The sequence below is a fragment of the Aplidium turbinatum genome, chromosome 2, assembly GCF_918807975.1.
Source record: "Aplidium turbinatum chromosome 2, kaAplTurb1.1, whole genome shotgun sequence".
In the NCBI taxonomy this organism is placed as follows: Eukaryota; Metazoa; Chordata; class Ascidiacea; order Aplousobranchia; family Polyclinidae; genus Aplidium; species Aplidium turbinatum.
Genome location: NC_137473.1, coordinates 28,907,225 through 28,926,795, shown reverse-complemented (window position 1 = coordinate 28,926,795; position 19,571 = coordinate 28,907,225). Strand labels below are relative to the sequence as shown.

General features: G+C 37.0%; 1 protein-coding gene across 1 annotated transcript in view; it reads right to left on the bottom strand.

Annotated features, from left to right (window-relative positions):
• LOC145765119 (chondroitin sulfate synthase 3-like) overlaps window positions 1-19,326 on the bottom strand; it is an 89,004-nt gene extending 69,678 nt beyond the window's left edge. The window contains exons 1-4 of the mRNA XM_082576872.1: window positions 19,277-19,326; window positions 11,795-11,902; window positions 11,278-11,403; window positions 8,871-8,987 (exon numbers count right to left, since the gene is read on the bottom strand). Of these exons, the coding sequence (XP_082432998.1) occupies window positions 8,871-8,987; window positions 11,278-11,403; window positions 11,795-11,902; window positions 19,277-19,312 (387 nt within the window). The 5' untranslated portion in view covers window positions 19,313-19,326. The remainder of the gene's footprint in view (window positions 1-8,870; window positions 8,988-11,277; window positions 11,404-11,794; window positions 11,903-19,276) is intronic.
• Window positions 19,327-19,571: the final 245 nt, after the last annotated feature.

The window sequence follows — 19,571 nt, the reverse complement described above, 5'->3', positions numbered from 1 at the left end:
AGATTTAAACGTCCGTTCAAATTACATTTATTTGCAGTAAGTAATGTAACCTAAGCGGGGTGGCTGCCATCATGCCATAGAGGTTATGGGGTGGCGTGGCTGGCCACCCCGTAAGTCGGCGCCAGTGGATGCATTAGACATTTGCATTTTTGTAATGATTTTCAAGCGAAACAGAAGTGTTTTGTTAGTTGTTCGAGTGTGTTATTGTTCAAAATACATGTAAAAACTTACATACGAGTTATTAATTAGAGATTAGCATAAATTTGATGCTTTATAACAAAGTCATATATTATCATATATTTCAAAAAATAAAGTCATATTTTTCAATTTTTTAGGTAAAAAAATGGCCCTAGTAATAAGTAATAGCACAACGTCACTATCAAAGCAGTTGTGATTATTAGGGTAGGCCAGTCCTTGGTGCATTCCCAGGTCCAACGTCAATGCAGGTGAACAATGGTTGCGATTATTACAATTCAAGTACTTGACATTTCTTGGCACATTTTCTCAAATGATTAAAATATAGTCATCATAACACACATTATTACCTGATTTGTTGCCACACAAGTGTGGATGGGAGCCTTGCATTTCTCATCACGTCGGGAACAACGCCAGTATTTCTTAAGCCCGTCTGGACTATATTGAGCTAGTTGAAACATGTAGCCATCATGTAGAAAAACCTCACCTTTGCGCTGCGTACTAATCGATTCCTCTGCCATGATCAAGTAACATCAACTGAGAGTCTAACGAAGGAACTAACCAAAGGAATTTCAGGTCATGTAACGCCGAAACCCAGGTTTACTCTAAACTGCCACTTAGGTTTTAACTTCATCTTTTATGGCAAACGCTATTTGGCAACTGTCTTTTTTTCGTTGACACGTTTTGGCTAAGACTTCATCTCATTAATCCCTGTTGGTAATCATGAAAACTGTTATTTTCATGTAAAACACATATTTTGAACGAACCCATACATCAAAACTCGTCATTTTTACATTGATTCAACGTCTGCAGACGTTGAATGAATTTAAAATTACGGATTTTGCCGTCTGGGAAGGCACTCAAAGGTAAACACTGGATAAAATGCAAGAATGCAAAAGATACCATATTGTCGAATTAAAATACAAAATCCTCTAAATAAACAGAAGAACCGGACATACATTTCTCTGTTATCATTTTTAATGTAAAAATTCCTTTTGTGGTCCCTTTGTCTGGAACAAATAAAAACTGTGCTGTTGAAATTTCCGATTGTAGTTTTGGTCTCAATCTCATCAACATGATTCGGAGTAAGCTGTTTGTTACGTAATTCACAAGGCTAATTGTTCTGTGGAGTGACCATTCTGTTGCTCCGGTTTTCTTTGGTAAAGTTATGAATATGGAACGTACCATATCACTAGGGATGTAACCGGTGTCATAAATATGATTTATGATCTCAGTGGTTAGGTCTAAACTCCACTCATCTAAAGCTTCGAGATCAACTATTGTGGAATAAAATACAAAATTCTCTACTGCAAATAAACAGAAGGCGTCGTTGGATTTAGAATTTTGTAATAGTTGAGGATTCTAATATATTCTAAGTTTGCATGCAGACGGCGACGCAGGATACATGTCAATTTTATCTGAGCAAACATTGATAGTTCAAAAATAAATTTAATTCGTTTTTTAGTTTTAAGATCTCAATGGTTAGGTCTAAACCCCACTCATCTAAAGCTTCGATGATTTCAACTATAAAAGAAGCGATATTACAACATTCTCTAAATAAACAGAAGACGTCGTTGTCCATTTTATGTGAGCAAACAGTTAAATTTAATAGTTCAAACATTTTTCGCTAAATTTCATTTCAATTTGTTTTTCTTTGTCGGAATGCAAAAGAAACGATGTTGGATTACAGAAGGATTATCGTTGGATTTTCAAAAAAATTGCCAAATAGTGAACTAACCGCTAAAGATTGTAGCCCAATAGGGAACTAGCCGAATCGGATCAGCCAAATCGGACTAGCCGAATCGGGCTGTAGCCGAAAAGGGTAATAGCCGAATCGGACTAGCCGAATCGGATCAGCCCAATCGGACTAGCCGAATAGTAGCAGACCCTCAAGGGAAAGGGTGATGTAATGGATTGTGGGTCATATAGGGGAATAAAACTGTTGGAGCATGCAATGAAGGTAGTGGAAAGGGTGTTGGTGAATAGAATAAGATCTGTGGTGAAGCTGGACGAGATGCAGTGTGGATTTATGCCTGGGAAGGGAACGACAGATGCTATTTTTATTTTGAGAAGGTTGCAAGAGGAATATCGGGACCAGGGTAAGAACTTGTACATGTGTTTTGTGGACATGGAAAATGCGTTTGATAGAGTTCCAAGAAGAGTGATGGAATGAGCAATGAGAAAAAAAGTAATGCCAGAAGCTCTCGTGCAAGCCGTAATGGGTCTTTACGACGATGCAAGGACGAGAGTTCGCGTTGGATCTGCTCTCTCAGACGAGTTTTCGGTGAAGGTCGGTGTACACCAGGGTTCTGTCCTCTCTCCTCTAATCTTTGCCATTGTGATTGATGTGATTACCGAATGTGTAAGAGAAGATTCATTAATGGAGATACTGTACGCCGATGATTTGGTTTTGTTGAGTGACACAATGGAAGATCTGAGAGAGAAATTTGAGAAGTGGAAGGAGTCGTTTGAATGTAAAGGTATGGTGTGAACATCAAAAAGACAAAGGTCGTGACATGCAGATCCGGAGATAGTTTTGAATGTGAAAGATGCAAGAAGATTGAAGAAGGAATGGTTGGTCCGGTTGAAAAGCTGAATGACGAAGTTGAATCAGTAAATGCCTTTTGCTATCTAGGAGATAGATTGAATGCCAGTGGTTAGAGCTCGACCGATATCACTTTTTCAGGCCGATACCGATATTTATGAAATTTTTAGGCTGATACCGATATATATCGGCCGATATATATCAACTACGAAAAATGTGTTACCAACAAGGTTATTAAGCAACAAACCAGTCCAAGAAAGTTTAGGCATTGGTTGCTGTCATAGGCGCCAAGTTTTCAAAATAGCTGGGCGGACGAACACATACTGTTACGTCACGTCGTGATCACCAATAATAATGCAGAACTCCACTGTTGTTTTCCCACCACCAAGGCTCCTTTGAAGAACAATGCTACAGTTTTTACACCAATTTAACATCTGGCGATGATAAAACGATGTAACAGCAGTAGAAATTGCGGTCAGACTTTTGCTGCGAATGAAGTTCCGCACAGGTTTGCGCAATTTACTTGATTTATAGCACTGGGCTTATGAGTGGCAGAGTGGAGACAAACGGCGCGGCTGGACACTTTTGCTCGTTTAACGGCGAATCAACATTGTTTAACGTTGCATGAATGTAACATGACAATAATTGACAAAAACTAATCGCTTAATTAGTAGGTCTAGTAGGGCCTATCATATAGCGACAATACCTTGCGAATAAGGTAAGTAGGCTAGTATTAGAAGGTGGCAGATGGTTACAGAAATTTTTGGACTTAAAATTGAATTAATTTTTTTTTTAATTCCTGAAATGTCCGGCGGGCGCGGCCCACCCGCCTGGACTCGGCGCAGCTTGCTTAATTACGCCGCATAAGTTCCACCGAAAGAGGTCGTGTGGCTTCTTGCGTCACAATGCTCTGGGCACGAATCGGAAAACTTCTACAATGACGCTACTATTTTCTTCTGTGCAAAGTTTCACTAGGCTTTTTTCTTTGGGTTTATTTTTGCAACTTCTACAATGACGCTACTATTTTATTCTGTGCAAAGTTTCACCAGGATTTTTTCTTTATTTTTGCAATTTCTACAATAACGCTACTATTTTCTTCTGTGCAAAGTTTCACTAGGATTTTTTCTTTGGGTTTATTTTTGCATGTCACGTGAACGAAAGTTAATTTTCCCCGGACCTTTTCTTTCTTACTGTAATACCAAAACTTGACAAATTTTGCTGCATCTTGCTGCGATAGCCTACTCGTATGATCTAATTTTGTAACGAACCTTGCCTTATCAATATCACTCGGAGATCAAAGCCAGGCATTGTGACGTAAGACTTGAAATAAGCTGTGCGTGGTTAGTGTAGAAGTACACCCGCACTCCCATCGATTTTTAGCGAAAAATTCATCTTTGTTACAGTGATTCAATGTCATCAATCGTTGAAGCAACGTAAAACTCGAAATTTTTCCTGCTTGAATGGAAGCTAAGGGATACAGTATTAACATTTTCTAGATGCGCGCACTAGAATGGGTGGGAAATTATATTCTCACAGCAATTGTTTGTGCTATGCAAGCACGTATGAGCAACTTGTGTTTCTTCTAAAGCAGGGGTCGGCAACCTTTCTTCAGTCGCGGGCCAAAACAAAACTGCGCAGATGTCAACGGGCCGTACAAGTTTTCCATTTGCACTTCCGTTTTCTTTACTTTTCATAATATTGTTAAAATTGGCGTTCTTATCAGAGTATCTCCATATTTAGCTACTATAGGCTTATTTAGATTAATATAAAGAAAATTAGTAACAATTGGTAACGAAAAACACCAAGTACTTTATTTATTGACAGCACAACATTAATGTGATATTTGATGTTGTTTCCTGCTAGAAAGTTTCTGAAGGTCAGGTGATAGGTTGGATGAGGCAAGAATCATAACATCTTGCAAGTGGTCATCAGTAAGTTGTGTTCTCAACTTGCCGTTAAATATACGGTTAATTGACTATTACTAACGCAACTCATGTAGCCTGCAACTAGCATGCAGTAAATAGGCTAATATAACCGGACTTCAAGGTGAAACTGCCAAGTACCTTGATGCTACCTTCTGCAAGCTTAAGCTAAATTTTGCCCCAAACCTAGTTTACTATAACAAAGCGACCCATGATCGATAGGTCGCGGGTACAAAGGCGCTTTGTGATAATTTCCTATGCTTGGTGGATTCTAACAAGCAGCAAATTCTTCAAAGACAAGAATCACTTGTTGAAAAAAACGGAAAAATGGAACTGGGAGTAAATTATAACTCTAAAAAATAAAGTAATTTAAAAGTCTGGACCGGCTGTCACTAAAAAGGCCAATTCCTGCTTCCTAAGCTACACATATTTCTAAATTATCAACCTTCAAACAAACTAATTCTTAAAACTTCAAATCTATCAAACTATCTGTCAGGCCTGCAACGTCGCTCTCTCTAAAATGCAGTTCGCAGAGAAAGAATATCAAGGAAATTCAAAATGGCGACAATGCCCTAACTAAGCATTGTTGCGGCATAAGTACACAGGCTACGTGATTACAAGTGAGCGTTACGGATAAATATGGAAAAGTAAAAATTGCGAAAGTTTTACATAACATTTAGTAATCTTAATTCGGTTATGTAAAACCAAATGGCAGCATAAAATAATGGGATGTTCGTTTTGGCCCGCCAACTACAATTTGCAAAAATGCTGCGGGCCGGATAATTTTGCTTGGCGGGCCGGATCCGGCCCGCAGGCCGTAGGTTGCCGACCCCTGTTCTAAAGGCATGTATGGCTGGTTTTGAGTGTGCTTTTGCTGGCCGATGTTTATCGGCGAAAAATAGCCGATACGATATATCGGCTGACCGATATATCGGTCGAGCTCTACCAGTGGTGGTTGTGAAGCGGCAGTGACTGCAAGAGGAAGGTTTGGTTGGGTGAAATTCAGAGAGTGTCGAGAGTTGTTATGTGGTAGAAGATTTCCGTTGAAAATGAGAGGAAAAATTTATACTAGTTGTGTGAGATCTGCAATGCTGTACGGAAGTGAGACATGGTGCTTACGGGAAAACGAATTGGCCATTTTAAGAAGAACTGAGAGAGCGATGGTGAGAACAATGTGTGGTGTAAAGCTGATGGACAAAAGGAAAACGAAGAACTTGTGGGCTTGCTTGGGTTGAATGAGAGTGTTGATAAGTTGGCAAAAGCGAATGGAGTGAGGTGGTATGGGCATGTTTTGAGAAGGGATGAAGATGATGTTTTGAGAAGAGCGCTGGAGTTGCGAGTGGAGGCTCGTAGAAAACAAGGAAGACCAAAGAAAACATGGAAAAAGCAAGTTGAGGAAGAAAGCAGCAAGGTGGGCTTGACAAGAGAGGACGCGCTAGACAGATCGATGTGGAGGCAGGGTGTGAAAACGATTGCGGCACTTGGAGGTGAATCTGACCACCCTCGGTAACGGGGACATCACCGGATTAAAACTGGACTACTACTACTTCACAGTTCTACCAATACCATCGCATGGTGATTTGCCATGGCTAGTTGGCTAGTGGCAAAAAACACCCATGAAGCGTCATACCCAAAATCCTGTGTGTGAAAGGTCAAATTTAGAAAATTCTTGAAGTTTTTATAGTGACCGCTGCAGCCATCAGAAAAATATTCAATTTTGGAAATTGACGGAAAATGATTTTTGAGATAATGCACTAACTTACCCTGCAGTGCATACATAAACCCGGTGTCATGAGTTAAATCAGCAGACAAGAAACAGAATGAAAATGATTGGACTGTGTCATCAACAACAACATACAAAACAAATGGGTGTAGACTGCATTGCTCTTTGTTCCAGTGGTAGCTCTGTATCTCGTCCTGAATAGTATATATTTAGTTCTCGGCAAAATCCCCAAGAATTATTATCGTGTCCGGTGAAAGGTTTGCTTTTAGTTGCTTCAGATAACGGGCTTGAAGTTTGAAATATAGGAATGAGAGGTCAGGTTATCCATCTTTGCTGAAGAAAATGCAATGAAAGCAGACCAACACATTGTTAAAATGTTTGAGTTCTGATCGGTTGGTTGACTGCCATTGTTTGAACTAAATGTCTTCAGAATCTCTTCCATTGAAGTGCTCGTTTAGTTTTGATGTTAGTCCTTCCTTTCCTGGGCAGTTTGAACAACGATGAACCATACACATCCTATCTTCTAAATTACACACAATTTCGGCCATCATTTCTTTGTATTCTAAACCACAGGCAGAAGCAACCCGTTTGGCATTCTGATGAATAGCACAAACACACACCGAACGACTCCCAGAAGATCCCATCTTAACACACCATTTTGGACGGAATTCACAAAACTTTGACAAACCAATTTTGGTTTCAGGAAATTATGATTTAAAGGCAAAGTACAGTTCCTTCAAATTGCAGAGAAGAAGTCGCTTTTGCCGGTGGATTTTATTCCCCAAACTGACATAGTCACCGGACCCTGGCATCAATCGAGAAAACTCGTCATCTTCATAAGATGCTAGGACCTGGTCTTTGACTGTATCACTAATACCCTGTCTAGCAGATCGCACAGGTTTTGATAGTAGGCTGTGATCAGATTTCAGCTTCAATGCCTGACGTACTGTGCTTATATGACAGTCAAAAAATTTGCTGTTTGCTGTTTTATGTATAGACCATGATGAAATGATGATGGTTTTAGTGTCAAGATTTTCACCTTATCTCCATGAATAGTTGTTTCCTGGAATTTTTCCTTCAATTCAAACATCAACTTATTGAGATCATCATAATGATGTCTTCCACTTTTTGTTGGAACATGTTGGTTGTTGTTCTATAAGATCTATAGCAATGTCCCCGGCACTAGAAAATGACTTTGCTAATTCATTTGTAATTTGCTTCAGTTTTTGTTTTATGGCGGTGGGTTTGTGTCTCTTTGGCATGCTGTGCAACTTCAAAGGAGAATATCCAATTGCCTGTAATGAGCTGTTTAATTTTTCTTTCTCACTTTCCCTTTTCTCTTTATTCTTTCATTCTCTAATTTCCTCATCATTGTCACTCCCTGATGTAGATGTAGCCATTTGCCTCTCCTCGGATTCTCTTCTCTCAACTTCACTTGTTTCGTTCATCTCAGGTTTCATCTGCTTTAGACATGCATGGCATACTTTGAAACCTGGTATTATTGCTTCATATTTCATTCTTAATTTCCTTGCAAGATCCAAATCAATTTTGTGTGTTCCTTTGGAGGCTTTCATCATTTTACTTGTATGAACTCCAAGTACATCGCAACATAGTTTAGATGCAGCATAGCTTGTGAATTTTATAAGGTAGTAAGCTTCATGATGAAGGCATGTGTTAACACCAGCTGTTCCATCTGTGCAACCTATGCCTGATCGCCATAGAAGCAATTCTCTTTCAGTTACTGGGAGCTCATCAAGAGGCTTAAGCAATTTTTCCTGCAGTGGGACAGTGAAATGACAACTGTTGATGCTATTTGTGAGTGAGCCAATTGTACATGGCCCAAGTTCCGTATCCAAGTCATGTAATGATACCATTCCACTTTCTTTTTTGTTTATATACAGTAATATGTTACCTACTCTCTATAAATCAACGATGTAAATTATTAGTTATTCATTTTTAACATTTTATAGATTAATAATAATAATGTTTGTTTTTATATAACGCTGTATCCATCGCAGAATCCATTTTTATATCAATCAGACATCTTTAAAGTGCATTTTACAAAAAAAAATTTTTGCAAAAGCGGAATGCCGCATGGCTTTTTTTGATTTTCAAGTCCGCCGTCCAAAAATATTTTCTTGCTCCATAACTTTTTTTCTATTGGGTTCAGAGCAACACAGTTTACTTTTTTGAACTCCTTGGCCCCAAAAATGGTAAATTAGACACTTTCATCGACTCTCTATCATCACCGAAGCCCAAAATATTGATTTTTAAAGATTTTTTTGCATGTGGTGCCACCAAGTGACAAGGAAATTTCAAATTGCAGTATCTTTTGAATCGCTGAACCTTTTTCAAAATTTTTTTTAGTTTTACTCCGAATTCAAAAGAGAATAACATATGTAAATGTTGGACAATTCTAATGGTATGCAGTAACAAATGTCAAAAATTTGCTAAATTAATTAATCGCGAATGCCACTCAACTCACCACACGATCGGAATCGATTTGGGTTAAAAACTTCTTGAGTAACTTCACTCGAATATAAACGTCATCATCCGCCCGTACAAACCACTCGAAATCATTGATGTGATGCGCGCAGATATACTGTGGGATAGAGCATGTGTGAATTTGCGAATTAAAAACGAGCCTAAAACAGCATGAAACAAGTTGCCGATAAAAGTGATGAACTATTTGTATAGTGGTGAAAAACAAATTGTCTGCACTCTGCTACATTTCTTTAACATATTGTCATAAATCTTCCACAGAAAGAGTACTTTGTATAGCCATGTATAAACATAAAAACTATACTTAAAAAAAGCTTACTGATACAGATAGATGCGTTTGTGATTTTACATAATACATTTATTAATGTGAGAAAAGATCGCTACTCAACGCCAGCACAAATAACTGTTTAAAAAAGTAATTAAACAGATGGATTTCTTTAATGAAATAATAGCCGATCTGATTTTATTCAATCAAATGATAAAGTGAAAACTGTGTTGGTATAAGACGGAAAGTAACAGTAAAAATGTGTTGTGCGTTATTCCAATCTTATCAGGTTAAAACAAAAAACAAAGCTGCCCTGGGTACATCTATGAAAACGCAATGCTTCATGCTCTTTTCCCAATCAGCAGTTCAGTCCTTTTTTACATTACCAGTAATTCAAAGTTATAAAAGATCGGAGCAGTGTAAAAAGAGACTGATTTGCTGACTGCTATGATGACCTCTTCCAAGATCAATAATATCTTGCATCAGTGGTTTTTAACCGGTGGGTCATGGTGATATTTCCAAAGGGGCGAAAAGTTTGACAAAATGAAAGCAAAATGAAACTTGATTGTATAAGCACCAAGTTGTGTCGACAGGTGGTGAGAAGGTCTGCACGACGTTCGAAAGGATATTGATGCGACACCGTTCCACAGCACGCATCTGTGTCTTGGCAGACACTTAATGGTATGCTAAAAGAAGGGGAGCAGCTGACAAGAAGACTGGGGTCTGCTACTTCGGCGATTCCGATTCGGAGAATTCCCTATTCGGAGACGGCCTTTTTCGGACAATTGTAAAATCACAGCGGCATACGGTATACTATGTATATTGAAAGGAATTAGCTTACAATAGAGAAATGAATGATAATGAAGGATTGGATTGTTGATGTTTGTAATGCATTGATGGATTGGATTGTTGTCAAGACCATCTGTATACATAAGCTATGGCAGTAATTTCCATTTCCAAACATTTTTAGCCGTGCAGCCGTTTCACAGCTCATACACATTCTGGACTATAGAATCGATAGGCTATTGTTTCATCCACTTTCTTTGCGTCATGTTTATGTCATTCATTTTTTAAAGAAGCTTTTTGTTGATTTTATATATGATATTTCAAATATGATACAGTATATCTCATCCAGTGTTTACTTTTGAGTGCCTTAAGCCTGTAAGTTAGTATTTTGAACAGACTGTTAAAACATTTGTTTTACACCAAAACAACCTTTTTCACAAAAAGATGCTGTTACTCAAGACAGTCAAAGAATTTTTGATGTCACCAAACTTTTGAATGTAATGCAAAGGAAAACCAAACGTGGTAGCTTATAGATTTCATTGAAAGGAAATACGTTTGCAACCACCTAATTGGTCAAGTTCAACTTCGGTGCAGTAGCCTAGCTCGCAGCCAGTAAAAATTGTCATTTTTACATCGTTTTAACATCACCAGACGTTGAAATCGTGTAAAAAACGGAACTTCTGCAGACCAGATATAGGTTGTAATTGAGAAACATTTACAAAAGCCATTCGATTTGTTCCAAGAACCAAATTAGCCTAACAGGTCGTATTTACATTGATTCAATGTCTGAATACGTTGAATTACTCAGTTGGCCTATCATTTTTCTTTACATTGATTTCACGTCTGAACAGGTTGATTCAATGTAAAAAAAAGTGTTTTGCTGACTGGTGCGGAGCGCTTGTAAATGCAATGGTCATTTTGCCGATCAATTGCAACACCGATTTGCTCCAACAGCGTTTCATGATTAATAGAGGTTAATGAGATAAAGTCTCAACAACAAAAAAGACAGATTTTGCCAAATAGCGTTTGACAGAAAAAATGAAGTTAAAACCTAAGTGGCTGTTTAGAATAAACCTGGGTTTCAGCGATACATAATCTTAACATTTTATGAACCTTGACATTGAACATTTTAATTTATTAGTTCAAAAATAAATTCAACTTGCTTTTTATTTTTTGCTAAATTTCATTTCAATTTATTTTTCTTTGTTGGAATGCAAAAAAAAAACGATAATATTGTGGAATAAAATACAAAATTCTCTAAATAAACTTAAGGCGTCGTTGGATTTGGAATTTTGTAATACTGTAGTTGAGGATACTTTAATAAATAGATGATGTTTACTTTAAGCATTTCGAAGGCCTTTTTCTGGGGAGGGTACTCAGAGTCACTCGCCCTATCCAAATTGACCACAGGAACTCTATATTTGTCTCCATTGCCATGTTCAGTGAAAAATTCTAGCTTGTCAACCTGAATTTAAAACTCTGCATAAATTAAAATAGATACAGTAGCTAAAAGAAATATCATATATATTCAAAATCTTGGAATTGCAATGTACGAAATATATTATAATTACGGTAGCTGCATGAAGTAATTTTAGAAAAACAATTGACAAATTCAATGTAAGGACAGGCAAAAATACTGATTCAAGGTCAAAATTTAAAAAAAAAAATCGGCATTTCAATGAAGTTGGGTTGGGTAGGCTACCGGTGTTTCAAAATATAAAATCAAATTCTATGATCAATTTGAAAATGGCCTGCGTGAGCTACAGTGGCACATAAAAAAAAATGCAGCAGACGTTGCATTAAATTAAGAATAGAAAACTAATAAAAAATAATGCTAACGCAAAATATCTATATACCTGTTTACCCCAAGTATTGTACACAGCTAAGGATCTTGTGGTAAGAAACTTTTCAGCTGTGATGACACCAACGAATATCCTGTTTTTCAATTTTCCTTGTTGTGTAAGCTAAAAAAATCATAACTTATGAAATTAATACTGTATTATATGTTCAATTGTTCAATTTAACAAGCACTGAGCGAACAAAAAGATGAACAAAGTATATCGGGTTCGGGTCTACTCTTTGTTTGAATAACGCCTCACAAAAATATAAGTTATTAGTAAAACTCATCATAAATGATGAATGCAATGATAAACATAATGTCAATTCATGAAGATAAAATGCAGCATGACATTATAACAGAAGTAGCTCTATACAACGATGTAGAAATTGTCAATATTGAATATCTAAAATAGTAAACCCAATTTAAATACCATATCTTTTTTGAGCATTATCAATAGATGAAAAAATACAGAATACAGAAATTTTATGTTTGCAACAACAACAATATGATACCATTACACAATTAATGTAAGGACTCATGGCAGCACTGTACATGAAGGCTTCTCAAACCTTCAGTCCAGTTGTTCACATCAACTCTGACAATAGGTTTGTGATGATATAAATGTGAAAAGCCAGACATAAACAACATAAACCATATCACACAAAGATACAGGTACAGAATCTTGTTACCTGGTAAGATGGAATTTCATATATGAAATGAATTGGTGTTCTGGAATAGACAGCTCAGTTGGTTAGCACGTGACTTCGTAAACGAAGAAGCTTTAAGATCAAGCTGGCCCTGATTGGACTCTCGGGATGTGCACCTCAGCAAAGTACGTTGAGGACTGCTCACTATTCTGCGACATCTATTGGATCGAGTAATTTCCCAACAATCTGAAACTCACCTTTGTCAATCTTGGTGAACGAGCCTGCGTCAGTGGTTCAAGCCTTTACAAGTATGCAAAATTACCAGGATTAAGCTCCCAGAAAAGATTTCACACTCCGAGGATAAAGATTCAATCCATCAATGCCTAATCATACATTGATATATATACAACTGCAGTTTGACATCTCCTTTGGAAACATAGGGGCTACCATATTATCGGAATGGCCCGTTTCGGCGAGTCCGATTCGGAGAGTCCGATTCGGAGAGTTCCCTATTCGGAGACAGCCTTTTTCGAAGAGTTCCCTATTCGGAGATTTTTTGAAATTTTTTTTGAAAATTAACAGGTGCCGTAGCCTAATTATCATTGCCGTTTTTACATCGTTTTAATGTCGCTAAACGTTGAAATCGTGCAGAAAAAATAAAAAATTATCGGGTATCGTAGCCTATTTATCATTGCCGTTTTTACATCGCTTCAACGTCGCTAAGGGCGGAATTCAGATTTGCGTCTCAAAATAAGTCAGTGTTATGCGTAAGTTAGACTTATATAGGCCAGGCTTATACGAGAAGCTTATTTGCGATGCAGAAACTCGACTTACACGCGACTTATATAAGACCGTATTAAGCCTCTTTGTTTTCGTGCGAAAGAGAAATTGCTATAGCAACTCTTTGGTTGAGGTAATGAAGCGTGAAACTGAAGGCTGTAAACTGAGCTACATTCCTGCTGAAGCACCAAATAAGGCAATTTTGTGCTTTAAACTCACAACTAGAAAAAAGCACTTTTTTATGATGTTGAAATACGTTATAGTTGCATTGTAAGTCGTTCGTTAACTAAAGTAGATGCCAAGTAATCCATGACGCAACAGATCTAGCACAAAAAGTTCATTCACAAGCAAGGAATACTCATTTAACAATGAAACAACGTAAAACAACGTTATGCCAATATGCACATGGCTTTCGTTTACAATAATTCATAAATTTGAAAGAATCAGGTGACTCAAGTTATTTTTGATGCCTAAATAGGAAAGTTTTGACTTTGCTTGCACAATCATGGCCAGGATTAACACATGATGCGCGGATTTTTGACAACAGCATCATTTGAGATAAATTTGAGAATGGAGAAATTGATGGAATTCTATTGGGTGACAATGGGTATGCACCGAGAAATACGCGCTACAATTCTGCAAACAGAACTTTGACTAACCCCGGCCAAGTCGCCATCGCTTCTCTGGAAATGGCCAGTTGCAAAAAATCGAAGGCTTATCAATAGCTGCAGTATGAGCGGTATTGCATGCGATCGGGCTGTCAACGTTTCGTCATTTTTAAACAATTCAAAGAGTTCCATAGTTGCAGTTTTGCTAAGACGGAAACGTTGACAAAACTGCTTGTTATGTCGCTAAGTTGATTAAAAGGATCTGCATGATCGCGAACAGGCCTTTCAATGTGAATATTTGCATACTCTTCATCGAAGAGTTGCCTAAAAGCAATGGTTTGCAAATTTGTGAGAAAACGAAAATACAATTATATGCAATAATATACTGTGACCTAAGTATCAAACCAAAACCTGTGTCAATAACGCCATGTTTCAGATGGACTAACTAACCCTAACTTTTTCAGCTGATCTGTGCCCAGACAGCAAGATTCGTCATTTTTACATTGATTCAACGCCTGCAGACGTTGAATCAATGTAAATATAACGGGTTTTGCTCTCTGGGTGGTCCTTTCAGTAGAGGTGTTCGCGTTAAAAACTTTAGTTAAATCATTCCTCGCTTGATTATTTTGGAAAGGCTTTTTTATCATTTTTTTTATTTATTTTCCACCACTGGAAAGTCTTTGATGAGGTCAATAAGCAGTTGGCGTTCAGAATCGTTGTAATTAAATCCTCTTGGTATTCTTATTGAAATAAAAAATAACAATGCAATTTACATTAAAGGGTTATGGGAATTTGTATACACTATGTTTATTTAAAAACGCAGTAAACTCGCTCATCAAGTCGCTCACTGAATTTAAAGCAGTAGCCTAGTTCATATCTTAGCGATAGTTAACTGACGCGAAGAAGTGTTTGCGTATAGCTGAGCTATATTCATGCTAAATCAACAAATAATGCAATGTTGTGCTATTTAAACCTACAACTAGAAAAAAGTCGTTTTTTGTCATGTTGAAATAGAAACGTTGTAGTTGCATCAGTAAGTCGTTCGTTAACGTAGATGCCAAGTAATCCATGACACAACAGATCTGACACAAAACTTTCCTTCACAAGCAAGTAATACTCATTAAGCACTGAAACAACGTTAAGACAACGTTATGCCAATACGCACATGGTTTTCGTTTGCAATAATTCATCAATTTGAAAGAATCAGATAACTCAGGTTATTTTTGATGCCTTGAAAGTTAAAAATAGTACAATTGCAGGAATACTGTTGCCAGTTTATGACTAAAAGGGCGGGCGCATAGACTCCCTTTAGTCTGAAAACTGTCAGATGTAAGATAGTTAATAGACTTGTTTTTTCATGGCATTGCAGACAAAGGAAAAAGTATGACCAATCACAATTGTATGTTTGCAAAAGTGATGTTACAAGCAGTATTACTAAACTGCGTGTGAGCGTCTGGTTATTCAACAACACAAAATAGGCATTTCAAAATTTACACAACCAGCAATAACACTAGTAACCTACTATTGTCAGCATCTGAAAGAAGTCTAGTTATTCAACAATCAAGCCAACTGTCAGACCAAAACTGTGCCTGCAACCAAGCTAAGATAACAGGCACACCTGCTTCACATTAAAAACTATCAAAAAAGTCTCGTGGCCTTTGCACCAGACGGTCTATTTAAAAAAAAAATGCTGTAACAAACCTCCTACTTTCGATACCTCCAGTATTAGCCAAACACTTTTTCCTTCAACAGAGGCTTAAACCACCTCCGCAGGTGGCTTATATCTTTCGGATTTTAAGCCGAGTATAAGCCTTGCAAAAGAGTAAGTCTGCTTTCTGAATCGCAAAATCGACGCTTAACGCAGACTTTTGTCCAGACAGACTTAAGCCGCCTTAAGTCTGGTTTCTGAATTCCGCCCTAAACATTGAAATCGTGCAGAGAAAATAGAAATAAAATGTTTTAACAATTAAATGAAAATTCGTCATGTCAGCTCAGTTGAGTTGTTTTTATTTGTGACCATCATATCAAAAACAATACACGTCAACATAGCAACGGTCGAGAAAAAGGTAGAAGCGACAAAACGCGAACGTTAAAACGTGCTTGTGACCGAAGTAAGTGATTGAGTTGAAAGAAATTTGGCACGCCGCAACATCTTCAGAAAAATTTAAGATACGAAGGGAAAATAAAAAAAAGATGTTACAAAAAAAAATCATGTTTATGTCTATAAGTAGGGATGGGCAAAATAGAATAATTAGCTATTCTAGAATTATTCTAGAATAATTTTTTTAATTTAGAATTTCGAATACCTATTCTAGAACAATTTTGTTTAATTTCAGAAACTGTCAAAAATTTTTGCTTTTATTCTGGTTTTATTGAAGACACATAATGGAAAAGTGGCAACGAAACGAAAAATAACAGTAGGCTAACTGGCTAGGAGAGCAAGTCTTTGTAGCAGTGAAGAATGTTTAAAGCTTCTGAATGCTCGCCAGTGAGCCGCAATCGCAGTTTTGATGCTGCTAATCCCGCACTCGAGAAGGATCTTTCTGAGGATGCAGGAGTGGCTAAATACTTCCTCGCAAGATCAAACAACAGCGGGAACTTTTCTTAATCTTTGTTCCACCATTCAATTGCATCACTGTTTTGCATTTTTGCCTAAAGGAACAATCGGGTTTCCTCGGCAGCTGAAAGCTGCTTGTTGTCATCGTTGTAGTTGATCGGCGAAAAATCAATAAAAATTTGGTAGTCGGAAAAGGGGATAGTTTCATTTCGGTTTGGAAAATTCGATTCGAAATGTGATTTCAATTCGAATAACTAGATATTCGGATTGCAACTATTCGAAATTCTATATTGCCCATCCCTATCTATAAGTTAATTAGTACTTTTGAATAGTTAAAATGATTACCGGTAGTTTGGGTCAACAAATTCGTGGCCTACAGCTTGGATTGAAAGGAAATTATCGGGTACCGTAGCCTAGTTATCCCGACCAGTAAAAATTTGTTTCAAGAACCCAGTTAGCCTAACAGTTCATTTTTACATTGTAGTAACAGATAACCAAATGTGTGGCCTATCGTTTTAACGTCGCTAAACGTTGAAATACCGTAGCCTAGTTATCCCGACCAGCAGAAATTGCCGTTTCTACATCGTTTCAACGTCGCTAAACGTTGAAATCGTGTAGAAAAGAAAACTTCAGCTGACTAGGATACGCATACTAGGATATTCCACAATATCAATCAATCAATCAAGTTTATTTCGGCATAGCTCCACATTCATTTTCAATGTACACATCAGGAGATATAACAAATAGCTTTTTTTATATGGAAACTACACCATGGAGGCACCGAAAAAACCATGCGGTTATCTAAGTCAAGGTGCCCCCACATGGTATGTTTTACTGGATACATACAATATATAATTGGATTAATAGTACAGAAAAAACAAACAAACAATATCGTTTCTTTTATATATAGTTGAAATTATCGAAGCTTTAGATGAGTGGGGTTTAGACCTAACCACTGAGATCTTAAAGGGGTACTAAAGGAAAAACCTGACTTGGCGATTTTCCACGTTCTTTGTGTTTAACATGCTACCATAAAACGATTTTCAATAAAATTTTGCCCCATTGCGGTCTGACCACCATTGTGGGCGTGCTTTTGTCAGAGCTTTCAAAATGAGATTGAGCCTGAGCAACGAAGCGTGCGACTGTGCAGTCTACGTCATAAAGGCTAGCAATCAACCGATCACGCAATAATTGTTACTGCGGGCGATTTGACTGTAGGCTATGTATGTATTTACATCAAAACAGCACATTTTAACATCAAAACAGCAGACAATTTGCTCAAAACATCAGATTGGTAATGTGGCTTTTGTTATTGCTGGCCTTTATGACGTATTCTCGAGCAGTGTTTGCACGTTTTGGTCATTTTGAAAAAAATGAAAATAAATGAAACTCTAGACTTTGGGCCTTGCCAGCGCCATTGAAAACAAATTTTTTTCGGTAATTGTTTTTGAAATGTATTCTTGAATGTTCAGTTTACTCATTTTAATGCTTAATTCCGGTTTGAAATTTTCCTTTAGTATAATATGCCTTTAAATCATATTTATGAAACCGGAAAGACCCTAGTGATACGGTACGTTCCATATTCATAAATTTACCAAAGAAAACCGGAGCAACAGAATGCTCAGTTGCTCACTCCACAGAACAATTAGCCTTGTGAATCACCTAACAAACATCTTACTCCGAATCATGATGATGAGATTAAGACCAAAACTACAATTGGAAATTTCAGCAGCACAGTTTTTATTTGTTCCAGACAAAGGGACCACAAAAAGGAATTTTTACATTAAAAATGATAACAGAGAGATGTATGGCCGATTCTTCTGTTCATTCAGAGAATTTTGTATTTTATTCCACAATATCGTTTCTTTTGCATTCTTGCATTTTATCCATTGTTTACCTTTGAGTGCCTTCCCAGACGGCAAAATCCGTCATTTTTACATTGATTCAACATCTGCAGACGTTCGAATCAATGTAAAAATGACGAATTTTGTTGTCTGGGTTCGTTCAAAATATGTGTTTTACATCAAAACAACAGTTTTCATGATTAACAATAGGGGTTAATGAGATAAAGTCTCAGCGAAAACGTGTCAACTAAAAAAAGACAGTTGCCAAATAGCGTTTGCCATAAAAGATGAAGTTAAAACATAAGAGGCAGTTTAGAGTAAACCTATAATTTTTAAATAATTAATTTTTAAAAATAAGAATTACTAATAATTTTAAAAAAAAATTCAAAAAATCTCCGAATAGGGAACTCTCTGAAAAAGGCTGTCTCCGAATAGGGAACTCTCCGAATCAGACTCTCCAAATCGGACTCGCCGAATAGTAGCAGACCCACCATATTATACAAATGGATAAAAACAATCTACAAAATAACAGTCTGGGACTATTTGAAGATATCCCAATTCAGAGAAAGCATTTTTTAGAGACGACCGATTTGGTGCTTTCTTAAAAATCCAGGATGGCTTCTGTTTATTTATAGAATTTGTAGGAATGCTTTTGGTTAGCACTTTTTGTGTTTACCTTTCCATGCAAACAAAATGGTTTATGTTGTAATTGTTTCACAGTGAAATAAATACAAATTCCTTTGAATGAACAATTCAGTTGGCACGCAAAAAAAACGCTACTGTAGAAATAAAATGTGGTTGAGCAACAAAAAGAAAAGGTGGCAAAAATGTAATGGTTTAAAATGTATGTACAATGTACAATTTGTACATGATCTAATGTTGATCATAAAACATTCTTTGACAGCTTTTTTACACTGAAACTTTTCGGTCATTTGTCTGAAATCTCCAAAAAAGACTGTGTCCGAATTAAGATGTCTATAAATAGGCGTCTCCAAATCGAAATCACTGAAACAAGCCATTCCTGAAAAGTATGCCCCTAATTAACGCAAAATCACTTTTTACCTGTTTTCGTTCTTGTTGAATGGTTGGAGGTTTCATTTTTACTTTTTTTGCAGCTTCCAATTGAAAGGAGACTTTATCACTTCCAGCTCCATAAATAGATAACAATATAGTGTTGGTAGATATCATGCGTTGTTGAAATAAAACAGCCATCATTGAAATACCAAAAAGAACACCCATAATGAAAGGAAATAGTATCTTCCTTTGACAAAAATATTTATTTACACAATATTTTTTGAAGCAATTTCTGATGAACTTTGTACAAGTGTTGAACAGTGCTTTTCTGTGCTGGCTTCTA